This window comes from Hippocampus guttulatus, chromosome 19, assembly GCF_054856545.1.
Source record: "Hippocampus guttulatus isolate MCC_2025c chromosome 19, RoL_Hgut_1.0, whole genome shotgun sequence".
In the NCBI taxonomy this organism is placed as follows: domain Eukaryota; kingdom Metazoa; phylum Chordata; class Actinopteri; order Syngnathiformes; family Syngnathidae; genus Hippocampus; species Hippocampus guttulatus.
In genome coordinates this window covers 2,639,845-2,661,778 of record NC_141279.1, presented here as the reverse complement: position 1 = coordinate 2,661,778, position 21,934 = coordinate 2,639,845, and the positions used below count along the sequence as shown (strand labels likewise).

At 42.7% G+C, this 21,934-nt stretch overlaps 1 protein-coding gene across 1 annotated transcript in view; it reads right to left on the bottom strand.

The window, feature by feature from the left end:
• Positions 1-6,496: 6,496 nt before the first annotated feature.
• The window catches only part of dnah9 (dynein, axonemal, heavy chain 9), a 109,851-nt gene continuing 94,413 nt past the window's right edge, over positions 6,497-21,934 (bottom strand). The window contains exons 71-78 of the mRNA XM_086138349.1: positions 20,115-20,342; positions 15,991-16,182; positions 15,710-15,901; positions 13,131-13,301; positions 11,284-11,466; positions 10,040-10,293; positions 9,804-9,939; positions 6,497-6,892 (exon numbers count right to left, since the gene is read on the bottom strand). Coding sequence (XP_085994475.1) covers positions 6,665-6,892; positions 9,804-9,939; positions 10,040-10,293; positions 11,284-11,466; positions 13,131-13,301; positions 15,710-15,901; positions 15,991-16,182; positions 20,115-20,342 — 1,584 coding nt within the window. The 3' untranslated portion in view covers positions 6,497-6,664. The remainder of the gene's footprint in view (positions 6,893-9,803; positions 9,940-10,039; positions 10,294-11,283; positions 11,467-13,130; positions 13,302-15,709; positions 15,902-15,990; positions 16,183-20,114; positions 20,343-21,934) is intronic.

Below are 21,934 nucleotides of genomic sequence, written 5' to 3'. Positions count from 1 at the left end.
TTTGAATGAGACAACCTGAAAAACAGCCAAATGATTTTAATACCTACTTTGAAGCATTATTTTTCTTTTGAACAGTGATTTCCTCTCTGCACAGTGTCTTGCTATTGTGATTGTTTGCATTGCAGTTGACTTGGTCAGCAGGATTTCCTTGTTGCACACATGCTGCCCATTTGCCAATCAGCTTGTTTTGTGGGTGGAGCCATGGAGGGAAAGAAGAGAGAATTTCATACCTCATGAAGGTTCAATTTGGAGAAAAGAAAATCTCTAAAGTTGTCCAAAATTTTGAACTGACACTAAACTTCAACAAATTTCTTGAGACTTCAGATATCATTCTTTGTTTTGGTTCCTGTAATGTTAAGACAAAAAAGAAAAAAAAGAAAAGAAAAGAAAAAAAAAGTGATCATGTCAAAAAGCACAGAAATTTAATGAACGAGTTATCGTAGTGAAACTCTCAAAAGTAAATATTTGCGTCAATGAACATGTCAGTGCTGTACAAAAAGTTGGTCAGTCCATAGAGGTGAGTATTATTATTATTATTTTTTTCAACTTGATCATTCTAAAGTGTTGAAAACGGTTTGCATTCCTTGATTCTTTGCTGTAGACGCTATAATGTTGACAAACCAACTTATTGTGACATAGAAATGGAAACTTAACACTGCAAAGACAAAAACTAATCATCAAAAAAAAAAAGTAGAACTGTGAACGTCCTTTGGGAAAATTGTTCATAAAACACTTTTGGAATGACAGTGTGGCCTTCCTACTTTTGTTGGGCATTCTCATCCACATCACAAATATCTTCAGTGCCAAAGCATGTGCAACTTGGACCACGAAATGAGCAACTGGGGTTTTTTTAATGTGCCCGAGCGGTTTTAAGAAATCGAATTTTGATCGAAGAAATGGACCAAAGCAACTGAGAAACATTGTAAGGGCTCCCTTTTCATGTTGTGCAGGGGCGAGTATGACAGGGTTTGGGTGTTTTTGCAGATACGCTCCGCTTGGCAAAGATAAAAAACGGCCTCCTGCACCGTTGTGGGTGTGAACACAGCTGGCATTATTTGCTAGTAATCAAAGAAGAAACTGATTCGTTGGAGTCCAGGCAATTGGTTGGAGCAGGGAAATTATGTTTTGAAGGAACTGTCAGCAGACCGACATGAACAAAGTTGGCCAGGGAGATCATAGATAACCGACAATGAAAGTTTCATTTTGGAAGACCCCACTGAGTTGCAGCAAGGGTGCACTGCTCTTTTGGCCATCGTTCCCCAACATATTCGATAGTAATTCACAACTCACTCTATGAAATGAGTTCATGATGCAGTGGTTGATATTATTGGCTATCGTATTGTTTTGTGTTTTTTGTTATTGTAAAGTGTCCTTGGGTGTCTTGAAAGGCGCTTATAAATAAAATGTATTATTATTATTATTATTATCTCACTGATTTTCATTTCCATAATGTCATCAATCACCGATGGGTTTATTCTTTTGTAGACCAATAAATAAATTCATCCATCCATCCATTTTCTTATCCGCTTATCCTACCAAGGGTTGCGGGGGGTGCTGGAGCCTATCCCAGCTGTCTTTGTGCAGTAGGCGGGGGACACCCTGAACCAGTTGCCAGCCAATCGCAGGGCATGCAAGTTTTTGGAATGCGGGAGGAAACTGGAGTACCCAGAGAAAACCCAGGGAGAACATGCAAACTCCACACAGGAAGGCCGGAGCCAGGATCGAACCCACAACCTCTGCACTGTGAGGTTGAAGCTCAAACCACTGGACCACCGGGCTGCGCCAATAAAGCAATAAATACATAAATAAAAAATTGGGCATATACCCGCAACGTCCTATGGGTGCCATACAAGTGTGGTACCGGTAATTTATTCATAGCTGTCCTCATGACTGGTTTAACATGTGGAGGCCAGTAGTTGCTGCCTCCACGAAAACAGCAGGACCAACAGAGTGAGGTCACCTGTGCAACAGGACAAAGACACAACAAGCACAAACTTTATTGTACTTTCTTTCGACACATTTTGATTCCTGAGTTCATATGACATCTTCAGGCATTTAACATTCAAATGCACAAAGATGTCAAAATTCCAAGATAAAAATAATTGCAACAGCCAAACGTAAAACCTCCAATGAATGTCAGCTTGAATGTGGACCAAAAGATAATCAGTGCCATTATGAGGCACGGGAATCTGCCAACATGCACGCGGTAAGTGCTTTTGCTGTCAAACTAGTTTCTGCCGGAGTGCCTAAAAAGTACTCCGAATCCACCGTTGTCTTCCAGTTTATCTCCCCACGTGCAGCCCCGACAACCAAGCTATTTGTGATAATCCAATGATTGTAGACCGCTAACAGACATTTGTTTTACGACAGATGCCAGATTCGGATAAACATTTAATTAGCAACTCATCAGCTCCGTCAAAGCTAATTACCTCCGGCACCAGTCGCAGCCAAAAAGCAGCTCCTTGCGCTGCTGGTCTGCACAGCAGTACTGCAGTCACTAGACTAGCGAAACGCCAGGCTGGGTGTATTGTCCCCAAATATTGTGGCCTAATCCACCCCTTGTCACTGTCAACTCTCCTGGGTGGGAGCAGTGAGGAGAATGACTTAGCGTTCCAAACTGAGGCAAGATTGTGCCATTTATCAACACTTTCCATGCGCTATTATGAAGACCACTGCATGCAGAGCGTGAACTGCCCTTGCTGAATGTCGTGTGGGGTTTGGGAAGTGTGTTGGACACCTCACGAGTGGTTTCTCAGAGAGGGAGGAATTAATCTCTAAATTTTCCCCGTGTTCTGCGTTTCAAGTTATCGAGCGCTACCAATTTCAAATGGAAAATGGGCTCTCGCTTTTGTAGCGCTTTTTTACCTACAAGGTACTGAAGCTCTTTTAACAATGTTTGTTTCCTCATTCAACTACTGATAAGGCAGCTTCAGGAACAAGCAGAGGTTCGATACCTTGGTCAAGGACTCGTCGACAGGGTCACAAGGGCGGAGGGTCAAACCTACAACCTTCGTGTTGGGAGACAACCACTCTCAAACTTGAGCCATGCTCCCCCCTCCCCCCATCCATAATTGCATAACTCATTCAAAATTGACAGTTTTTCACGTTTCAGAATCCCGGCATTCAATCCATTTTTTTTCACATAGCAGGGTGAAGAAGGGTCTGAAAATGGCTGGCACTGAATTAGTTAACATTTTTAAACGGGTCATCCAAAGGCGTCCAGTGGTTACCGCGTCGACCTCACAGTGCAGAGGTATCAAGTCCAGCTCCGGCCTCCCTGTGTGGGGTTTGCATGTTCTCCCGGGGCCTGCGTGGGTTTTCTCCGGGTACTCCGGTTTCTTCCCACATTCCAAAAACATGCATGGCAGGCTGATTGAACACTTCAAATTGCCCCTGGGTGTGAGTGTGAGCGCGGATGGTTGTTCATCTAAATGTGCACTGCAATTAGCTGGCAACCGGTTCAGGGTGTCCCTTACCTACTGCCCGAAGACAGCTGGGATAGGCTCCAACACCCCCCGCGACCCTTCTGAGGATCAGCGGATCGGAAAATGGATGGATAATCATCCAAAATCATACACTCAACAGTTTGCTCCAGCATGGCAGTCAGTGTTCATCTCGGCCAGGAAGTGTCAGATGCACAGGACATTCTCAGCAGAGGTGCTGTCACGTTGAAGCAGCCATGATTTATCCAGCCACAACACTTGCCTCTTCTCGTGCACTGAACGACGGAAACGCTGTGGGAGTTCTGGCGGTAAGAACCCGTGGTGGCGTGCCCCTCACATTTCGACTGTCTTGCTTTCTTCGGCGAGGGGACGACGTCAGACTCTTCCAATGAAAGCTCTGCTGTTTGGCCTTCACGTACTCCAAGATTCATTACTCACCACCAGTGATGAGTCATTCATTCACTCTGCGCATTGCTTGACGACCTAACAGACGAGATTCATATAAAAGCATGAAGAAAAAAACACTTCCCTGGCTGCAGACAGCTGAGGTCGAATTTATATACTCCACGGTAATTACATTCAAGGGGAAAACGTTGGGTTTGAAAAATACCGTATGTGACCGCCAGTATTGGAATCCATTCTGAAACACCTCGGACTCTACGTTCAGCCGACAGCATATCCAGGTGTAATAAAAGGTACAAATGAAAATGTTGAGTTAAGTTAAACATGTACTGTATGTGTGGATGCTGAATCAGTGCGATTATCCTCATGTAGACATTTGAATTAGGTGAGGGCGCATTCTAAACAGCAATGTCTCTCGAGAGGATTCACATTATTAGCTTCACTGGACCGACCAGTAACCAAGCAACCACCAGATGTCTCACACGTATACGGATGCTGAAGATGCCCCCACCGCCCACACACTCGTCAGAGATGACCATGTATCAGGGGCGGGAGGCGGTGCCTCACCAGATGTAAAAGCCAGTATTATCCTTCTTTCCAATACTGCTTGCAGGGTTCAGAATCAATTGCATCAAAAACATGAAGTGAGGTGACAAAATGTGTCAAATGTGCAAAATTGGTGAAAGGAAAAAAAAGTGTATATATATATATATATATATATATATATACATGTGTGTGGGGGGGGGGGGGTGGCCCGGTTGTCGAGTGGTTAGCGTGTCAACCTCACAGTGTAGAGGTCATGGGTTCGTCGATTCCGGCTCTGGCCTTCCTGTGTGGAGTTTGCATGTTGTCTCTGTGCCTGGGTGGGTTTTCTCCGGGTACTCCGGTTTCCTCCCACATTCCAAAAACATGCATGGCAGGCTGATTGAACACTCTAAATTGTCCTTAAGTGTGATTGTGAGTGCAAATGGTTGTTTGTGTGTGTGTGTGTGCCCTGCGATTGGCTGGCAACCAGTTCTGGGTGTCCCCTGCCTACTGCCCAAAGACAGCTGGGAAAGGCTCCACTACACCCCACAACCATTGTGAGGAGAAGCGGATAAGATAATGGCTGGGATGGATGGATATATTGATTTTGTAAATCAATATATATCAATATCATCGGCCACAGAGCATAATTGCCCAAGTCTTTTTTCAATGACAAGATAATTCTTCTTGTGTTAAAAAAAGTCCATAGTAGTTACCGTAATTTGACAAGACCATCTTCCTCGTCCTTTTTGTTCAATGACTCGACTAAGATGTTGTTGCCATTGTTTGTTATCATTTAGAGTTCACCAAACACTACCTGTCTGGTGATAATGAGTCTCTGAGTCTCTTGTAAATAATTGACCCCCCCTCTCTCTCTCGGATCTGGCATCCGCTATTTCCTCTTTAAGTGCGTAAGATCAAAGCCCGCAAAGAAGAATTGTATACGCAACACATTAACTCTGTGGACAGCAACATCCATTTCACCGAGGAAGGCCTTGCCATCTTTGTGCTGCAAGTGTAGGCAGCCGCAGGGAAGCATGAAAGCTCCCGTGAAACAGCACTTTGGCTGGGCGTGTGGATTGGGTGAATGTTTTTTTTTTGTTTTGTTTTTTAACCTTATATCCTTAATCACCTTTCAAGCAATTACTTGCAGGCAGTGGTGTCATTATTTCAACCCCAAACAACAACTTTTCGTCATTGTTTTTAGTTCAAGTCAGCGGTACTGAAGTCAATCAATTTCTGCCATGTGGACATCTTCCTATCATTTAAAAACACGATGAAAAGGTCTGTTCTACTCACATTTGTAAGGTCAACCGTATAATGCCGCTTGAATCTGTGTTACGGTTGTTCTAACTTAAATTCTTACCCATGTATCATCCGTTCCACCCCCTTCACACCGACTTGTCTCTGAGTGCATTATTAAAGGCTCTCTAAATGATGGATGAAAAAAGAAATTGAAAAATGTGCCAGTATCTACCGTAAAGGGATCTATCTGCATGAGCTGCTTTACAGATTGCCTTTTCTTTAATTGTAATCTAGGAGGGAATGACTGAACGGCAAGAGTGGCGTAGGGTCTGTTTGATCTCAGAGGAGGTTCAGTTGGGATATTACCCTGGTAGGTGGTGAATGATGGGGAATTAAACTGTACCAAATCACATCCGGCGGCCCGGTGATTGACTGGTTAGCGCGTCGGCCTCACAGTGCAGAGGTGCAGAGTTCGATTCCGCCTTCGGCCTTCCTGTGTGGAGTTCTCATGTTCTGCCCCCGTGCCTGCGTGGGTTTTCTCCGGGTATTCCGGTTTCCATCCACATCCCTAAAACATGCGTGTCAGGTTAATGGAACACTCGAAATTGTCCCTTGGTGTGAGTGTGAGCGCAAATGGTTGTTCGTCAATGTGTGGACTGTGATTAGCCGGCGACCAGTTTAGGGAACCTCAAGCTCATGAAGAGTGATGGAAGCTAAAGACAAGTAAAAGAGAAAGTATATGTAATCGTGACTTGGGGAAACCCATTTGAGGTGAGCTGAATTTCAACGAATGTGCTGAAGATGGAAAATAAACTCAGAAGAACTGCATTATTTCAGTTATCTTATCTATTTATTGATCTTTTGCAATGCGGTAGATTCATGAAAAGCTACAGAGAGACGTCATAAAATGCTCGACTTTTTTTTCCCCTCTCTCTTCAAAATAAAAGAAAATACAATCGGCATACGGTATCATCAGTTCAAATGTGAGCCGATCCTTGACCCTGTTGTACCATCACACAACCTTCACATGAACGTTCCTGGAATCCTGCTTAGATCTGTAATAGCAAAGCAACTCCGGCCAGGGTCCACTTGGAGGACTTTTCTTTGGTCTTCAGGTTAAAGGTCCACACATATGTCGGCCCCCTTTGACGGGTCTTGTAAACCGGACACTGGTACATGTTTCTGTTGTCCTGTTTGTCCACTGGGATGGCCCTGATGAAGATGACCGGCATGGTCGGCGTGAGCTCTTTCAGTCGGGCGTCCACAATCAAGCCGGTCTGACAGAGAAAGATGGGGGGACAATCCAGTGAAGCACAGATTGACATCTGTCAAAGAACTAAGAAGTAATCAAAAACTCATTCACTCCCAAAGACGTGTTTAAACGTCTTTTCAGACTTGGTCTAGAATTGGTTGCTACTGAATGAGTTTAAAGTGCAGTGAAAGCTCGTTATTATTTATTTTTTCTTTTTTTTTTTTTGCTGCCACTGAGTTTGCATTTAAATGTTGGACTAATCCTGGTTGACGCGAGCCATGTAGGTCACTCACAGCACACGACGTTGTCATAATCTTGAAGTGTGTTTGAAAGTCAGCGGTGTTTGAGACAAAGTCAAAATGCACTGCCTCCCAAAAAAAAAAAAAAACACTCACTGAACATACTGAAACAGGGAGGTCTGTCTCGCTAATTAATCCTCCTACATTTCCTGCTTGACAAACTGAAGTTTCACCATGCATGCATAGAGGATTGCGGGGCTGTGTGTAAATCCTGATGACTTTGGGAAAGTCGGAGGACAAAAGGCTTAATTGAATCTGCAAATGATGTCAAACTTGAAGGAAGTGTCAAACACCAGTAACTTCCTGTGCGGTAAATAGTAAATACTGTCAAATGAAAGAAATCTCCAAGGAGGAATTCTGTGTTCAATGAAGTAGAATGGCACGGCCGTACATGACCGACATTTTCTCCTCCGGTTTCTTGTGGTAGGGATCTGAAAAATATCCATCAATGCAAAAAAGGCAATTTGGACAAGACGAATGCAACTTGCAAATTTACGTACCTCGTCGGCTGAAAAAGAGCCGAAAGGAAAAAGCATTGCTGCTATTTTTATTTGTTTATTTTGCATCCACTACACTGAAAAAGGGGTGTGTTGAATTTACTCATTAAAAAAAATAAAATCATCGGGCGTCAGATTTTTATTTTTTATTTTTTGGGGCGCTGTGTAGTCTACTTAAAAAAAAAAGTATCTAGAGCCATTGTGCATCGAGGACCTTAAATGTATCGTATTTTTTGCCAGCGTCTTGAGGTGGTCCTCCATGATGCCAAAGTACACGGCCAATCTGCACTATTCTCTCAAGTTCTCATAAGGTGATCTTAAAATTAAGAAATACATAAATAAATCAATAAATAAATGTCCTTTCGCTGACATTGAATCCATAATGCCTCAGAATGCTCCATGTTAAGATCAACAAATAATACACACAAATTGAACATGAGACAAATAAGGGCAATGCAGTCTGGGTCGGCCACCCTTTTCTTGTCTCTACTGGAAAGAAAAAAAAAAAACCCAAACCAAAAAAAAAACACACTGTAACTCTCTGGTGTGTCAAGGAGGATTTCAAATCAAAGTCACTTCGAGCATATCAAATTCAGCGTCCTGCTTTCTTTTATGGATGATACCCCTTTGAATCAGAGGTGAACGTTATAAATAAAGATGAGTGGTCTTATCATAAATCTTTGACATTTATTGCGACACATCTCTATCTTGTCGCAGAACTGCTTAAGTCTCCTATTCACACTATTCCCCCCAGACACCGGCACAAGACCGGCCTTTGGAGATGTGAGGAGGGCGGAAGGGGGCGGGAGTGGATGAGTTTGCGGCGAGAAGCTACCACCAAGTCATCTTAACTGAGAGTCTATTTGCCCGCGTCTCTAACTTTAATGAAGAAAAAAAAAAGGAACCACTCAACGAAGGGGAGCTCTAAGTGTTCGAGTGCTCACTCTGCACATTCCCCAATTAACAAGTCTACGGGGGGATGCGACTTGAAAGCTTGGCAACATATTCTGCGTCGAGGTAGCATTCTTGGGATGGAGAAGAGAAGCGGAATGATGCGCAAGTGGGATGCCAAGTCAAAAAAAAAAAGCCACAAATGGAATGCAGAATCCCTGAAGGGAAAACATCTCCAACTGTATTTATTTCCTGAGTACGTTTTAAGGCGCATCGAAAGGTGAATTCACCCCCCACCCGTTTCCATGAGCTAGTCAGTCTTGCGTCTTTGGTTAGAGTTTGGACGTTAACCCTTTCAGGGACAGCGGTTACTAGAGTTAATGAAGGAATAATTATGTTTTGTAGTTATGTTAGTGGCGCGAGTGGTTAGCGCGTCGACCTCACAGTGCACAGGTGCAGGGTTCGATTCTGGCTCCGGCCTCCCTGTGTGGAGTTTGCATGTTCTCCCGTGCCTGCGTGGGTTTTCTTCGGGTACTCCGGTTTCCTCCCACATTCCAAAAACATGCGCGGCCGGCTAACGGAACACCTTAAATTGCCCCTAGGTGTGATTGTGAGCCTTGAATGTGTGCCGGATGGTTGTTCGTCTCGGTGTGCCCTGCGATTGGCTGCCAACCGGTTCAGGGTGTACCCCGCCTGCGGCCCAAAGACAGCTGGGAGAGGCTCCGGCACCACACCCGCGGCCCTTGCGAGTCTGAAGCTGATCGTAAAATGGATGAAGTGATCTTACATTTGTATACTAATAATGATGAACTGTTTATGCTTGCAATGAAGAATGCTTACTCTTCATATCACAGATGTGCATCAACCACTACAATGGACTCTTATGTGTGTTGCCATCCACTGTCATGATAATTTGTTTTTTTCATGCCTCAAGACTAATTACAAAAAAAAAAAATCCTGATGTGGGTTATTATTTGTGCATGAAAGGGTGCAGTACCAACGCTATACACTGTGCTTCATGATCAATAAAATAATCAATACACTCATTTAGCCCTCAAGATATTAATTCCTAATCTTACAAAAGACATTATTTCATGCTTCCAATTTTATGGTAACCTATTTTGGGAAGGGCCACGAATCCGGACGGTCTTCCATTTTTGGTAACTGTGTCGCCATCGGTGTCGAGGCGGATGTCAACATACTTGTCTGCAGAAAGATCAGCAAAATCAAAAAGTAAGTCGAGCTATACCTGTGTGTCCCAGCGGGCCCCCTCCATGTATAGCCCATGAACGTAAGCCCCTTCTCGGGGTGGCGATGTCAAGTCCTCGCGGTTCTTCTTGGTCACGTCACATTGCAGACTCATGCTATCCAAAGGCCACTCATTCCTGTCAATTCAAACATGGAATCGCTATATCACACCAAGCATTTCACAAATTCAAGCCGCCCGTCGAAACAAAAAAACAGCAAAACCCTGCAGTGAAGTACTTGCGAGCCATGGTTTGCATGATGGCGGTGAGGAAGGACTGTGGGTTGAAAAAGCCAGTCAGCCACACCGCGCAAGGTAAGACAAAATCAGCTGTCCACACGTCCAGCTCCTTGATCCGGGCCAGAAGGTCAGAGAACCACAAAGCAAGGCCACATATGGAAGGGTAAGCACGCTTGGTCCAAGTCTCTGGTACCATGTCCAGGAAAATAGCGTTCTGGAGGGTCTCCATGTCACTGGTCATGGTTAGTTCCCCCTGAAGGATCAATACAAGACAGCGCTCAAATATATAATTTTAAAAAAACAAAAAAAACAATGAAATTAGATCTTTCAACGACACATTCAAGCAAGTCGGAGGAAATTGAACTCATACATAAACAGCACAAGTACGTCCGAACAGAAAAGAAAATGCCGTACGTATTCTCAGTAAGGCGATCATGGCACTCAGGAATAATGAGCGAGCGTGCGGGGCGACAATGGTGCACTCCACCCATTGATGCTGGAGCGAATGCATTGCTGACATCAACATGTGTCAGTCACAAAATGGTTGACGAGGATGATCAACGTCGGGATATTTATCTACGTCAGCGTAGAACCTTCGTTAAAAATAGTCGAGATGTGCAAATTCATCCACACTCGCGTTCGGGAGCGACACCATAGTTCACATTCTATTGGGCCTCTATTTCTTTTACTATGAAGGCAAAATATGATTCCATTTGCTGGTACAATAGACTCGATGGCTTTGAAATCACCGAGCCGATTTATCGGCGCTAATAATGTTGAGAGATCCTCATAACTCCTGACAAACGGTTTTCTCCCTCCTTCTCTCTTTTTTCATTTCCTTGTTTCTAAATGTCTCAAGCAGACTCCACAGACTGTTCCCACATCCTTTTACAACTTTCTAAGGCAGCTCCGAGTCAGCCTTACCGATAGCAATTCTCACCCCCCAAACAATTATTAAATAAAATAAAAGCCTTATTTAGGGGTTTGTGGGTGACATGGGTGGACAGTCCACTTGATTTTAATTAATGAAACACGATGGAGGGGCACATAATAGGCCAATTGTAATTCACATAACCTATTTTCCTTTGTCGGAGGCAACAAAAGATTTTCGGTGAAATGCATAGCATCAGTGCCGCTCAGCGTTTGCCGTCGCGGCGCTAGGAGTTGATGGCATTTCGCCGGTGATGAGTTACGTCTTATAACTCTGAATATTTCATGCCTGCCTGTATTTTAATGATCTCACCTTAAGGCCCAGGCTGAGCTCATTGAGGGAACGTCTGATTTCTTGGGTGAGGAGATTCATGCGCTCGCACTCTTGCACTGCCACCACCTGGTAGGGAGTCCTCTCCTCCGCCTTTCCCAGCAACTCAGAGATGTTAAACTCCTCGGGGAGTTTCTCAGTGATCTCCTCCAGCATCGTTCGCACCTTCAAATAAATGAACACATGAGAAGAATTGTCACCCCCCTCTCCCCCTCACTCCCTCCACCCAATTTCTTTTTAATTCAATTGGATGATGTGACTCCATGGTTAAACGCCGGGGACAGATGACATTCACAGAAGACTAATGTTGTATAAATTCAGCATTATCATAAACCGAGAAACCATTTTGTTCAAAGTAAACATGGCCATCAATATTTATGAGCCTTTTTTTTTGTTGCAATGATATATTTTTTCCTCCCTATCAATAACAACCTAATCCCTTCAGAAAAAATAATGCTCACGTGATTATTATTATTATTTTTTTGGTGGTGGAAAGCTGTGTCGACATTTTTCCGAGGCAACCGGCATCGGTAATCAGTTGGTGGATTACGGCAGGTGCCGGAGAAAGGATATGAAGTCATCATAACTCTGGCTTTCTCGAGTTCAAATATCTGATCCCAGTTTCGGCTGCGACAGAGGTCCCGCAATACAAAAAGGTCCTCTGAGGTGCTCATATGCTGAGACAAGTATAAGGTTTTTGGAGGTAAAAAGGTCATGTGGAGGAAGAGGTTTTGTCATGATCGAAAATTAGCATCGGGGGGGAAAAAAAAAGGAAAAGCTAGGCTGGCTTTGATTCAAAGTTTATTAATTAATTTTCTACCATTATCCTGTTCATGTTGAATTATTATTATTATTATTTTAATATTTATGTATTAGTTTTTTTAATGGAATTATATTTATCTATGTATTTATTTATTTATTTATTTACTTTTAATGAAAGTGCAAAAATGGAGTCATGCAAATGGGCGATGTTAGGGTATTTTTGACTGGAGTGAAATCCCTTCTCCTGACACTTGTTCTGCTTTCTACTCACACACACGCTGGTTAATATAAATGTACTTTCGGTGTTACCTCATATTTAAAATAAATATGGTATTGATCTTGGCCACGATGCGGTATCAAGCATAATGACCATCTTGAGAGGAAGTGAGGGTTTACTGCCTGGAGGTCCTCATCATAATTTAGGTGTGAGGCTCATCATAGAATGGAGAAATCCATGAACTAAAAATCAAAAATTTGAACAAATGCTCATTGTATTAAAGAAAACAAAAGCGAGTCCCTGAACAGTATGAGAATAGGTAGTGCACAATACTGCACACGTTTGCTTTTTCGGGACAAATAACATTTACATCAAATCTGCACTGAACCAAAAAGGAGACCAGCATATACAAAACACGATGGGTAAAGTCAACCCTGACAAGCTTTTCACTGCATTTAGCGATAGAAAGTGTCACCTGTTGTCATCCTGCATTTGGGAACAGATGCACCTTCCCAAAATCGAGCATGAAATTCACATTTGTGGAGAGCCGTGCTTTCGATAGGAGCTTTAAGGCGACAGCTTGACTCTTCAAATCAGAATCATTACTTGTGTTTACATGCTACATTTTTATTGCTCTCAAGATTCAAAAGTAATTGAGCGTGACCCATGTACTTCAGCGAGAAGGGACTCATTGCTGAGCTTCCGGAAATGGTGATGAACAGGGGGGGGGTGGCCGAAAATAAACGGTGTTTCATTATAATCTAACGAGACGACAATCATCCAACTCGCAACTCATACAGTTCATCTCATCTCCCATGCAGCAGCTCGAATAAGAATGAATCCTATTTACCTTTTCCTCTCGTGTGGCCCCTCCCCCTTCACCGACTCCTACATCCCCGGGCCGCATTTCCAGCAAAGTGCGGAAAAGCTTTTCGGAGGTCTGCGTGAGGAAGCCAATCTCAGCGTTGGGATGAAGGCCGTACAGATAAGGGGACTCGGCGGGTAGGGTGTCATCAATGTACTGGAGGAAAATAAATCCACGTTAGAGCTTCCCATTGTACTACATGACGGTTAATTCCAGATAATTCAAGGTTGTTTTTTTTCCCCCATAACAGAACAGAATTACCGTATTTTCCGCGCCAAAAGGCACACCTAAAAGCCTTCCATATTATTAAAAGCTCACGGTGCGCCTTAAAATCCGATGCGCCTTGTGCACGGTCATTACGGTAATATTTTGACCCCAAAATGGCTCCTTGCTCGAGACATGTTGACAACGCAGAGTTTCAAACTTAAGGCGATCAGTTACGCAGTTGAACACGGAAACAGAGCAGTGGCAAGAGAGTTCAACGTTAACGAGTCAATGTTAGAACTTGCTCTTGGTTAAGTGAACTGTGTCGCTGCTTTATTAAATATGTTTTACTGACATCTGAACGTTCTGTTGGTGTTTCCTTGAGCAGAGCTCCATCTAGTGGAGGCATTGTAGATTGCGTCTTATAATGCGCTGCGCCCAATTTATGAAAAACAATTACAAAATAGGCCATTCATTGAAGGTGCGCCTCATGATCCAGTGCGCCTTTTAGTGTGGAAAATACGGTACACTGATTTATGAGACTGCACTCTTTCGAAAGATCATACTTTTTATTTAAATCAGGTGTTTTTTCTCAACTACTGCTGACAAGGGAAGAATAGAGTCATTAAAATACGTCTGTAAATCCAAACACTTGATAAGCTGCTAATGAGGCAAGGAAAAATAAATAAATTAACACATTTTCCATCTGCTCGTCCATGATGATCAATACGATTTTTGTTGGACATGGAATTAAAAAAAAACAAAAAAAAACCCTGTAAACTCTGAGCTGTCAGTTTTTAATCATATTCTTTTGAAATAGAGGTCTTCAACCCACAAACACTTTGTTGTCAGATTGCTTGATCAACTTTTTTTTTTTTTTTGCTGACTGCATCGACCTGTATGTATCTAAAATGAATAAGTCAAATTGCTGAGTCACTCCTTTCCCGTCCTGTGTCTCTTTCAAATATGCGGCCCAAGAAGTTAGTTCCAGATGGCCGTCTGGCAGTGGATGGCCTGTCAGATGTTTCATAAATAGATTGTATTTTTAGAGAGTCTTTATAGCGGTGCGGAAATTGTTGACACAATGACCTGGCTCTATTTTGAGTTGACCCTGCCATTCAGGGTTCAGGCTCAGAGAGACAGATCTCATAATATAGCAGGCAAGGTGAACTGGGCTGAGGTGTGGCAGTCACTTTATGAAGCCTGCATCTGTCACAATTTGTTTCTGAACAACAAAAAAAAGCGAGGTGCATATAAATTGAAGATAAGGGAGGTGTGTATCGGGATGACACATCTTTTAGGAAGACAATTTTCACAACAAATTTTGAGCTAATTATACTGTACGTACCGTATTTTCTGCACTATAAGGCGCTTCGGATTATAAAGCACACCATTGAATGGCCTGTTTTAAAACTGCTTTCATATATAGTGCGCACTGCATTATAAGGCGCATAGAATCGAAGCTACAATAGTGGCTGAGGTTTGGCTATGCTAAAGGGAAATTAAAATGTTAAAAGAAGTCATTAGGTCATTTGCACTCATTTTAACGCAGAGGTTGTTAAAAAAATAAAAATAAACTTCTGAATTACACAGATAAAAAAGTTTCATTTTGAGTGGCACTGCAAAAAAGTCATTAATTTTAACCCTGGTTGTATTTCTCCGTATGTATGTTGTGGTGCAGAACTAGACCACTTGTTCATCGACATACAGGGAAACAAATTGTAAGGACTTACACGTTCAATATGAAAGTCTTTTGACACATCATTTTAATGTTAAACTATTGATTCTGTAAAGATTCTCTGGGTGCCTTCTGCTGTGCATTGCCGTTACTTTAATATGCTCTGCTTACCCAAATGTATCATCAGATCAGTTACCCCAACACACAATGAGAATAAATGCATTGGGTGGTGAATGAAAACACGATCACACGGCACCCTCGATATATCATTCTGTCATGCATGCGCAAATATATTTTGGTAGTAGTAGTAGGTGCCTTTTTTTTTCATCCGGGTATTTTTGTGTATACCCATACTCCAAGTTTGCTATTTCCTTTCCACCGACTATAGTAACTCTACCTCTGAGAAATACTTTGAAAACTTCAATCTGTTAAATTGTGGGGCCCATCTGGGAGGTTTATTGAGATTGATTTTGCGGTCTCATTTGGAAAAGGAGCTGATTAACAATTCATTTCGTGCAATTCTCCACCATCAACAGCGTGTTGAAGGATACTCTTGGCCATACATCCCAAAGCCAGTGCTACAACTTAAAAAAAAAATCTAATCAGTTATACCTTGTTGAATTCCGTGACCAATTTGAGTGGAAATAAAACAGCGCAGTAAAAGTCACAGTGTTTCCTTAACCTGGTGATAGCGGTTATAGTCCATGTTGCCAGGCAAAGGGAAACCTGGTGCTAGACACAGATCTCCTTCCATCATCTCAGGCTTAATGAATTCCTCAAGGTAGGTCCCGCATAGACGGCGGTCCCAGTCATCCGTGATGTGACCCCCGTACATGATCTCACCAAAGAGGTAGCGTAGATCATCATAGGGCACCTAAGAATCAGGCAAACAGTCAGAGAATCGGTAACGCTTTCCGGAATAAATACAAATGGATTTTGTTTCCACGCAAAAGCCGAGCCCACCTTGGGATTCGCCTCCAGGTAGTTGAAGAGGACATTGATTGAAATTGTGAGGTCTCCTGTGTTGAAAGGGTAGGATCTGTTCCATCCTTGAGGACCAAACTTCCTCCTCTCTGCTACCACAGCATGGAAGTAGCAGAGTGCAAAGAGGATACTTTTAAACTCATTCTCCCGTGCGCACATTTCCAGCGTGTCCTATAAAAAAAAGTTGGTAGAAACAAAAATGTCTGCTTCAAAACAATAATTAACCATTTTGAAACCATATTTGCGACACCCAGAATCAATGTTTGGCCAGTTCTGTGTTTCCACATGGACATTTGTTGGTGCAGGCAGTTTTCTTTTCCATGAAGCCGAAGATGCCAAATGTTTGCCAACACCCCCACCCATGCTAGCATAAAGTGCAATTGCGCTGCTTTCGACTGCAAACATCACCAAAATGTCTTTTTTTTTTTTTAAATGTAATTACTGCAAAAGCAGAATTGGCAGAGATTGGAGACTTCGTTGCGCACGGAAACGTGACCTGCGTGACGATGAGCGGCTTCAGCAGACGCCTGCTACTCTTGCGACCAACAACACAGCTTCAAATTTGGTGTTTTTCAGTAAATTAACACCGAACAAACATAATCTTCATCCCGGTATCTCCCTTCACTACTTTACGAAGGCCAAGCGTCTTCCATTGAATTGTCCTGACCGCTTATGGCATGTTGAAGTCTCTCCAGCTAACTTAGCTTTGGATAGCTCGCTGCCTGTGTCTCATTGCTAAGAAGCGATGAATGTAAATACGAGAAATGTGAACGAAAAATAAATAATTATTTTTGAGCATTGTTCATAATTAATGAATTAAGATCAATAAGAAAATCGTCCAATCAAAGAATACCCAGCATATAAAGTAAAAATAAAAAATTCTAATCTAAATTGAATGGATCGTCTGACGCAAGCGATTTGGTAGAATTTTATTTTATTTTTGCAGAAACTTGCTTTGTTTTGCAGCGATGCAAACAGACGCATTTTGATGAAGCACAATAACAAAAATACGAATTGCCTTGGTGAAAAAAAGACAAATGGTCCGATGCGTTTGTGACGTCCCCACTTAACAGTTTGCGGAGTGTGTGGACTGCAAAAAGCATGACAACGGGATCACCTTTTAACTGTCACAACCTGTCAGGCGCTTCAAGCCTCCATCTGTCTCCTGAGATCATTATTCTAGACAGGCTTAATAAAAAAACATGAATGGCAATGTAATCTCTGGTGGAAAAGGGACTGTTAAATAAGCATGCCAATAAAGTCTATATGGAACGAAGGGCGCTGGATTCTATTCATTCCATCAATATGTCATGGGGAGTGTGACGATGAGGGCCACTGCGGCAGTGCCCCGGGGAGCTGACTCCTACGATGCACATGCTTGCTCACAGCTAAAGCGCACAGTGACTTCGAAAGCACTGCCGCATACACACTCCTTCTGGAGCTTTAATTAACATTCTGCACAAGACTCCCTTTTGCTCCACACAGACGAATGAGATGCAAAGCCTTTCTTTTCATGACCTGTGTACTCAAGAAAAATAACACGCAGTCAGATAATCAAGAGAGACAGAGCCATCACAACACACGGCACACATACAGAAAAGCCACGACACAGATATGACATTAACATCGGCATGCATGAACTGCCTGTAATTTGACAGATAAATGAAAGTCGTTATTTTCAGCAAAAACACTATCTGTGTTCTATCACACAATAACAATCTTTTTTTTTTTTAGTCTGACTGAATAGGAAACAAGATAAAGAAGATTTACAATAAAGCAAAAAAAAAAACAAAACAAAAGAAAAAGTAATTTCTTTGGCTTAGTGGTTTCAGCCTTGCGGGTGGGCTACTCCAATAATCCTTCAACCTCACGTCAGTGTACATCATTTCGCCACTCCATAAGGCAGGGCTCACGAGCATGTTGCCGTTGTTAGGTAGATAATCATCAAGAACAAGCTAAAGATTGCGAAATGGGACAAGGAGAGAGCTGAGCAATGACAGCGAAGAGCTGTGGTGATGGAGAGCAATACAAAACTGATAAGGTAAGAAAAAAAAAAAGAAAAAAAAGCTAGAGGTCAATAAAGTGCACTGAGCACGATGACGGCAATGTGTTCCAGGAATTGGCTGGTCACACCATTAAACCAAACAGAAAGTGAAAATGTGACTTTAGTTGCATTTAATGCTCGCATTGTGCCATGTTCACATCTGTCCTCCATGGGTATGAAACTGTTCCAGGGTGAGTGAACGGGCCATCTGCTCACGGCTTCATTTGAGCAAATTGGCATCTTGAGGGCAACATTGGAATGAAAATTGGCATATGCTGCGTCACCTGCCGCTCTCAGCAAAAAAATTAAATAAATAAAAGAAGTAAATACGTGAAAGAAGGACAGTGTATATCATCATGACCTAAAATCTAAAAGATACCCACAAACAACAAGAAAACTGTCAAAGGTTGCTCTCATATTTATTTGTTGTAGTCACTGACTCCCGTGGCCTAAATTGGCAGAAGAATGGCAAAGACGAATGCCAGCAGTGGGCAGTGAACAATGTGCTGAAGCAAATGAAATTCAGCACGGAGTTGAAGATACTTTAGTTTAGGACAATATTTGAATTATTTGAATGCCACGAAATAGCCAAACATTTTGGGAGATCAAGATCTCACTTCAGGTTCGATCATGCCATGGTCACTTGCCAAAAACCACAATGCCATCAAAATGGGGAGTGTTACTGAAATTATTTCTTTTCCCTTGCAGTTTGAAGAGTCATTCCAATCCCATAACTGTCAAAGGGACTGTTAATGTACAGCAATAATTGGACCATGTTATCAGATAAAATGATCTATATTTTTTAAATTATCACTGATATATTTATTTAAACTGCATTGCAGTTTATGGATGCTGTGAGGCTGGTATCGCTGAACTCTTTCGGTCTTCGTTGAACGAACGGCATTATTATATTGTCGCAGGCCTCTTCTTGAAACATCGGGTTCAGTTTTCATTTGTCCACAGCCTGAAAGTGTTGCCATGAATGTCAGGGGCTCTTAAATGGGTAAGGGACGGGTCATGAAAGCAATTACTGAAGTGGCGAGTAAGGTAGGCGTAGGAAGAGCAAGTGGGCCGACTCGACACTGTGGCAATGATGCAGCCGTTATTGGACCCATTGTTCTCTTGTCTATCCACCCATGTCCTGCTCCTCGGTTTCTCCGTTTGAGCCCAGACGGCCGAGGCAGTCGTCGCCCTACAAACCCTGGTTTCTGTTCACTGTTTCTTCCTTCGACTTATTTTCCTGCCTCTGTCGCCAAGTACTTACGCATGCGTGGTTCAGTTCGTTTACATATCATGTATGATATTTTTTAATGTATATTTTATATTTTCCGTACTATAAGGCGCTTTAGAGTGTAAGGCATAAACTCAATGAATGGCCTATTTTAAAACTGTTTTCATATATAGGGTGCATAGAATAGAAGCTACAATAGTGGCTGCAGTTGCATTATGAGTCCACTAGATGGAGCTACAATAGAGGGTAAACAATACAATACAGCTTTATTTAAATCGCGCTTTCACAACCGCTGCAGCTGTAACAAAGTGATTTACAGAAGATTAAAAAAGTTATGTCCCAAAAAAAAAAAATCGGAATATTGATCCATACATATAAGGCGCATCGGATTATAAGGCACACTGTTTTTGAGGAAATATAATGCTTTTAGGAGCCCCTTATAATGTGGAAAATACATTACATACGAAGAGTGGAGTTTGTACTTTAGCCTCTAGCAACGGCCCTGGACACCTCAAGTACTAGCCATCGACACTTCATATGTACGTTATATTAATACGCTGCAATTGTGCGGAGACGTTCTCACTCAAGCGGCGGGATTGTTTTCCCCGGCGGGTCGTTTATGAGGAGATTGGTGAGATGACAAGTGAACAGCGCGAACACTGGACAACACCGCGTCTCCGCTTGACGTGTTGTCAAACACATCGCAACAACCCACTGACTGAAGCGACTGGATGATTTGAATCTTCGGGAAGGTTTTAATTTATTTTGTGCATGCAAATACTTTCATGTTTTTCGACTTTCTTCCCTCCAAGGGTTTCTTATCTTTACCTGGTTGAAGTTGTCCAGAGCTTTGTGCAAGTTGGCATGCATGCCGGTCGGTGGCTCATTGGTGATCTTGATGGAGTTCTCCAGGATGCCCTGTGGAATGATGTGTCCCTCAGGGGTGGAGGACGGCTCCGCACTGACAAAAACCCTGAAATTCTCATGGCTTCCTTCCGCTCGCTGCTCGAGAAGTTTTTCCAGAGTACCCAGCCAGCGAGCCACCAGGTGGATATTCTACATGGAACAAGACAGCAGTTTAAAAAGCAAAATTGCGATATGAAAGACTTCAGGCTTGAAAACAATTGAAAACAACAACAACAACCCCCCCCCCCCACACACACACACACACACACAAAATAACTTGCGCTTCTTGGTTGTGAAACTGCCCATACAATTTATATTTGTCACGACAACGAACAAAAAGGAGGAATTAAATTTGGTATCGTCCCCCCTATCACCCTGACTTTGAAGTGGCACTAAATTAAACGGTACACAGCACTTGAAACCAATTTTCGAGATGCTAACATTAAGCAACCGCTCTCGCTTGATACTTCAGCCTGACTTTTCTGCAAATTCATCTGGTGAGTGCAGCCCGGGCAACGGAGCTGACTTGTATGATCACACAAGCTCGGATGAGCTCAATTTTCCATCTCAACTGTCTTGACACTTACAGGACATCCAGTGAATGATAAGCAGTCAGCCGTGCCCCCCACACCAACCTCCCAACACATTTAACCATGCAGCACTGCCCATTCCCTAAATCTAATTACAGCACTAATAACTCCAGTCATTAATTCATAAGCCTCTTTACTTTCTCATTTCCATTTGCTCTTCATATTTAATCTTCCTTATGATGGCTGAAGTTAGCCCTTTTTCCAGGCGAGGGGACACGATAGAGAGGAATGTCAGTTTGTCAGATTTTTTGGGAGACATTTAACAAAAGGGGGCTAGTGTAAAGTTCAAGGATATTATGAGAGAAAAAGTGAAGGGGGGGGCGTCAAAGACAATAGCTGGAGGAGACAAAGTGATCAGTACGTTTTTCTCTTGGTGCTCTAAAGAATAATGAATGGGGATACAAATTAGAAGTCTAAATTCGAGCGATTTTTCATCAGGCTTGAGTACCAGCCCTTCCTTTTGGCATGTAACTAGTCAAGCAATAAAGATGTCGACCGAAGAAGTGAGAGAGGGCCTGACAATTTGTAACGGTAATGAAACCGTTCATCCCCTGGCTACAGAGTGTACAAGTGAAGAAAGACGGATGCACTTGCGGCACCGACTAACAAACAGAACACAAAAGAGGAGCAGGCCTCTTGTTTCAGGGCTTTCAAATGGAGGGAAAGTTCAGGTAGACTTTAGTTCTTGCCTCCTCTTAACTCATTCACTCCCAAAGACGTTTAAAAACGTCTTTTCAGACTTGGTCCAGAATTGGCTGATACTGAATGAGTTTCAATGTTGCATCAAACAGGCATCTCTATTTACATAAAATGAATCTTTAAATTCCATCAGCAGCCACAGCTGGCAAGCCGTTTTGATACATTGCTATCCGATGCAAAGCCGAGAGGGAAGGCAAAAACGGTGGTTCCAACTGCTCATCACGCAAGCGAAGAGCGCACAATGGCAAAAGTGAATGAATGCAGCTGACCCATTTGCCAAGTGCACAGCTGAGCTCCGGTATGGAGGACGCAGCCGTTCGATATGAGCGCTGGACAGGGCAAACTGGATTGCGGGCCCGGTTGCAAGGGCTGTCAGAATGACTGGCGGCGTCGTCCAAATTCAATTATGTTTAGACATTTAGAAAACAGCACAATCGCCTTTAATTTAAAGTT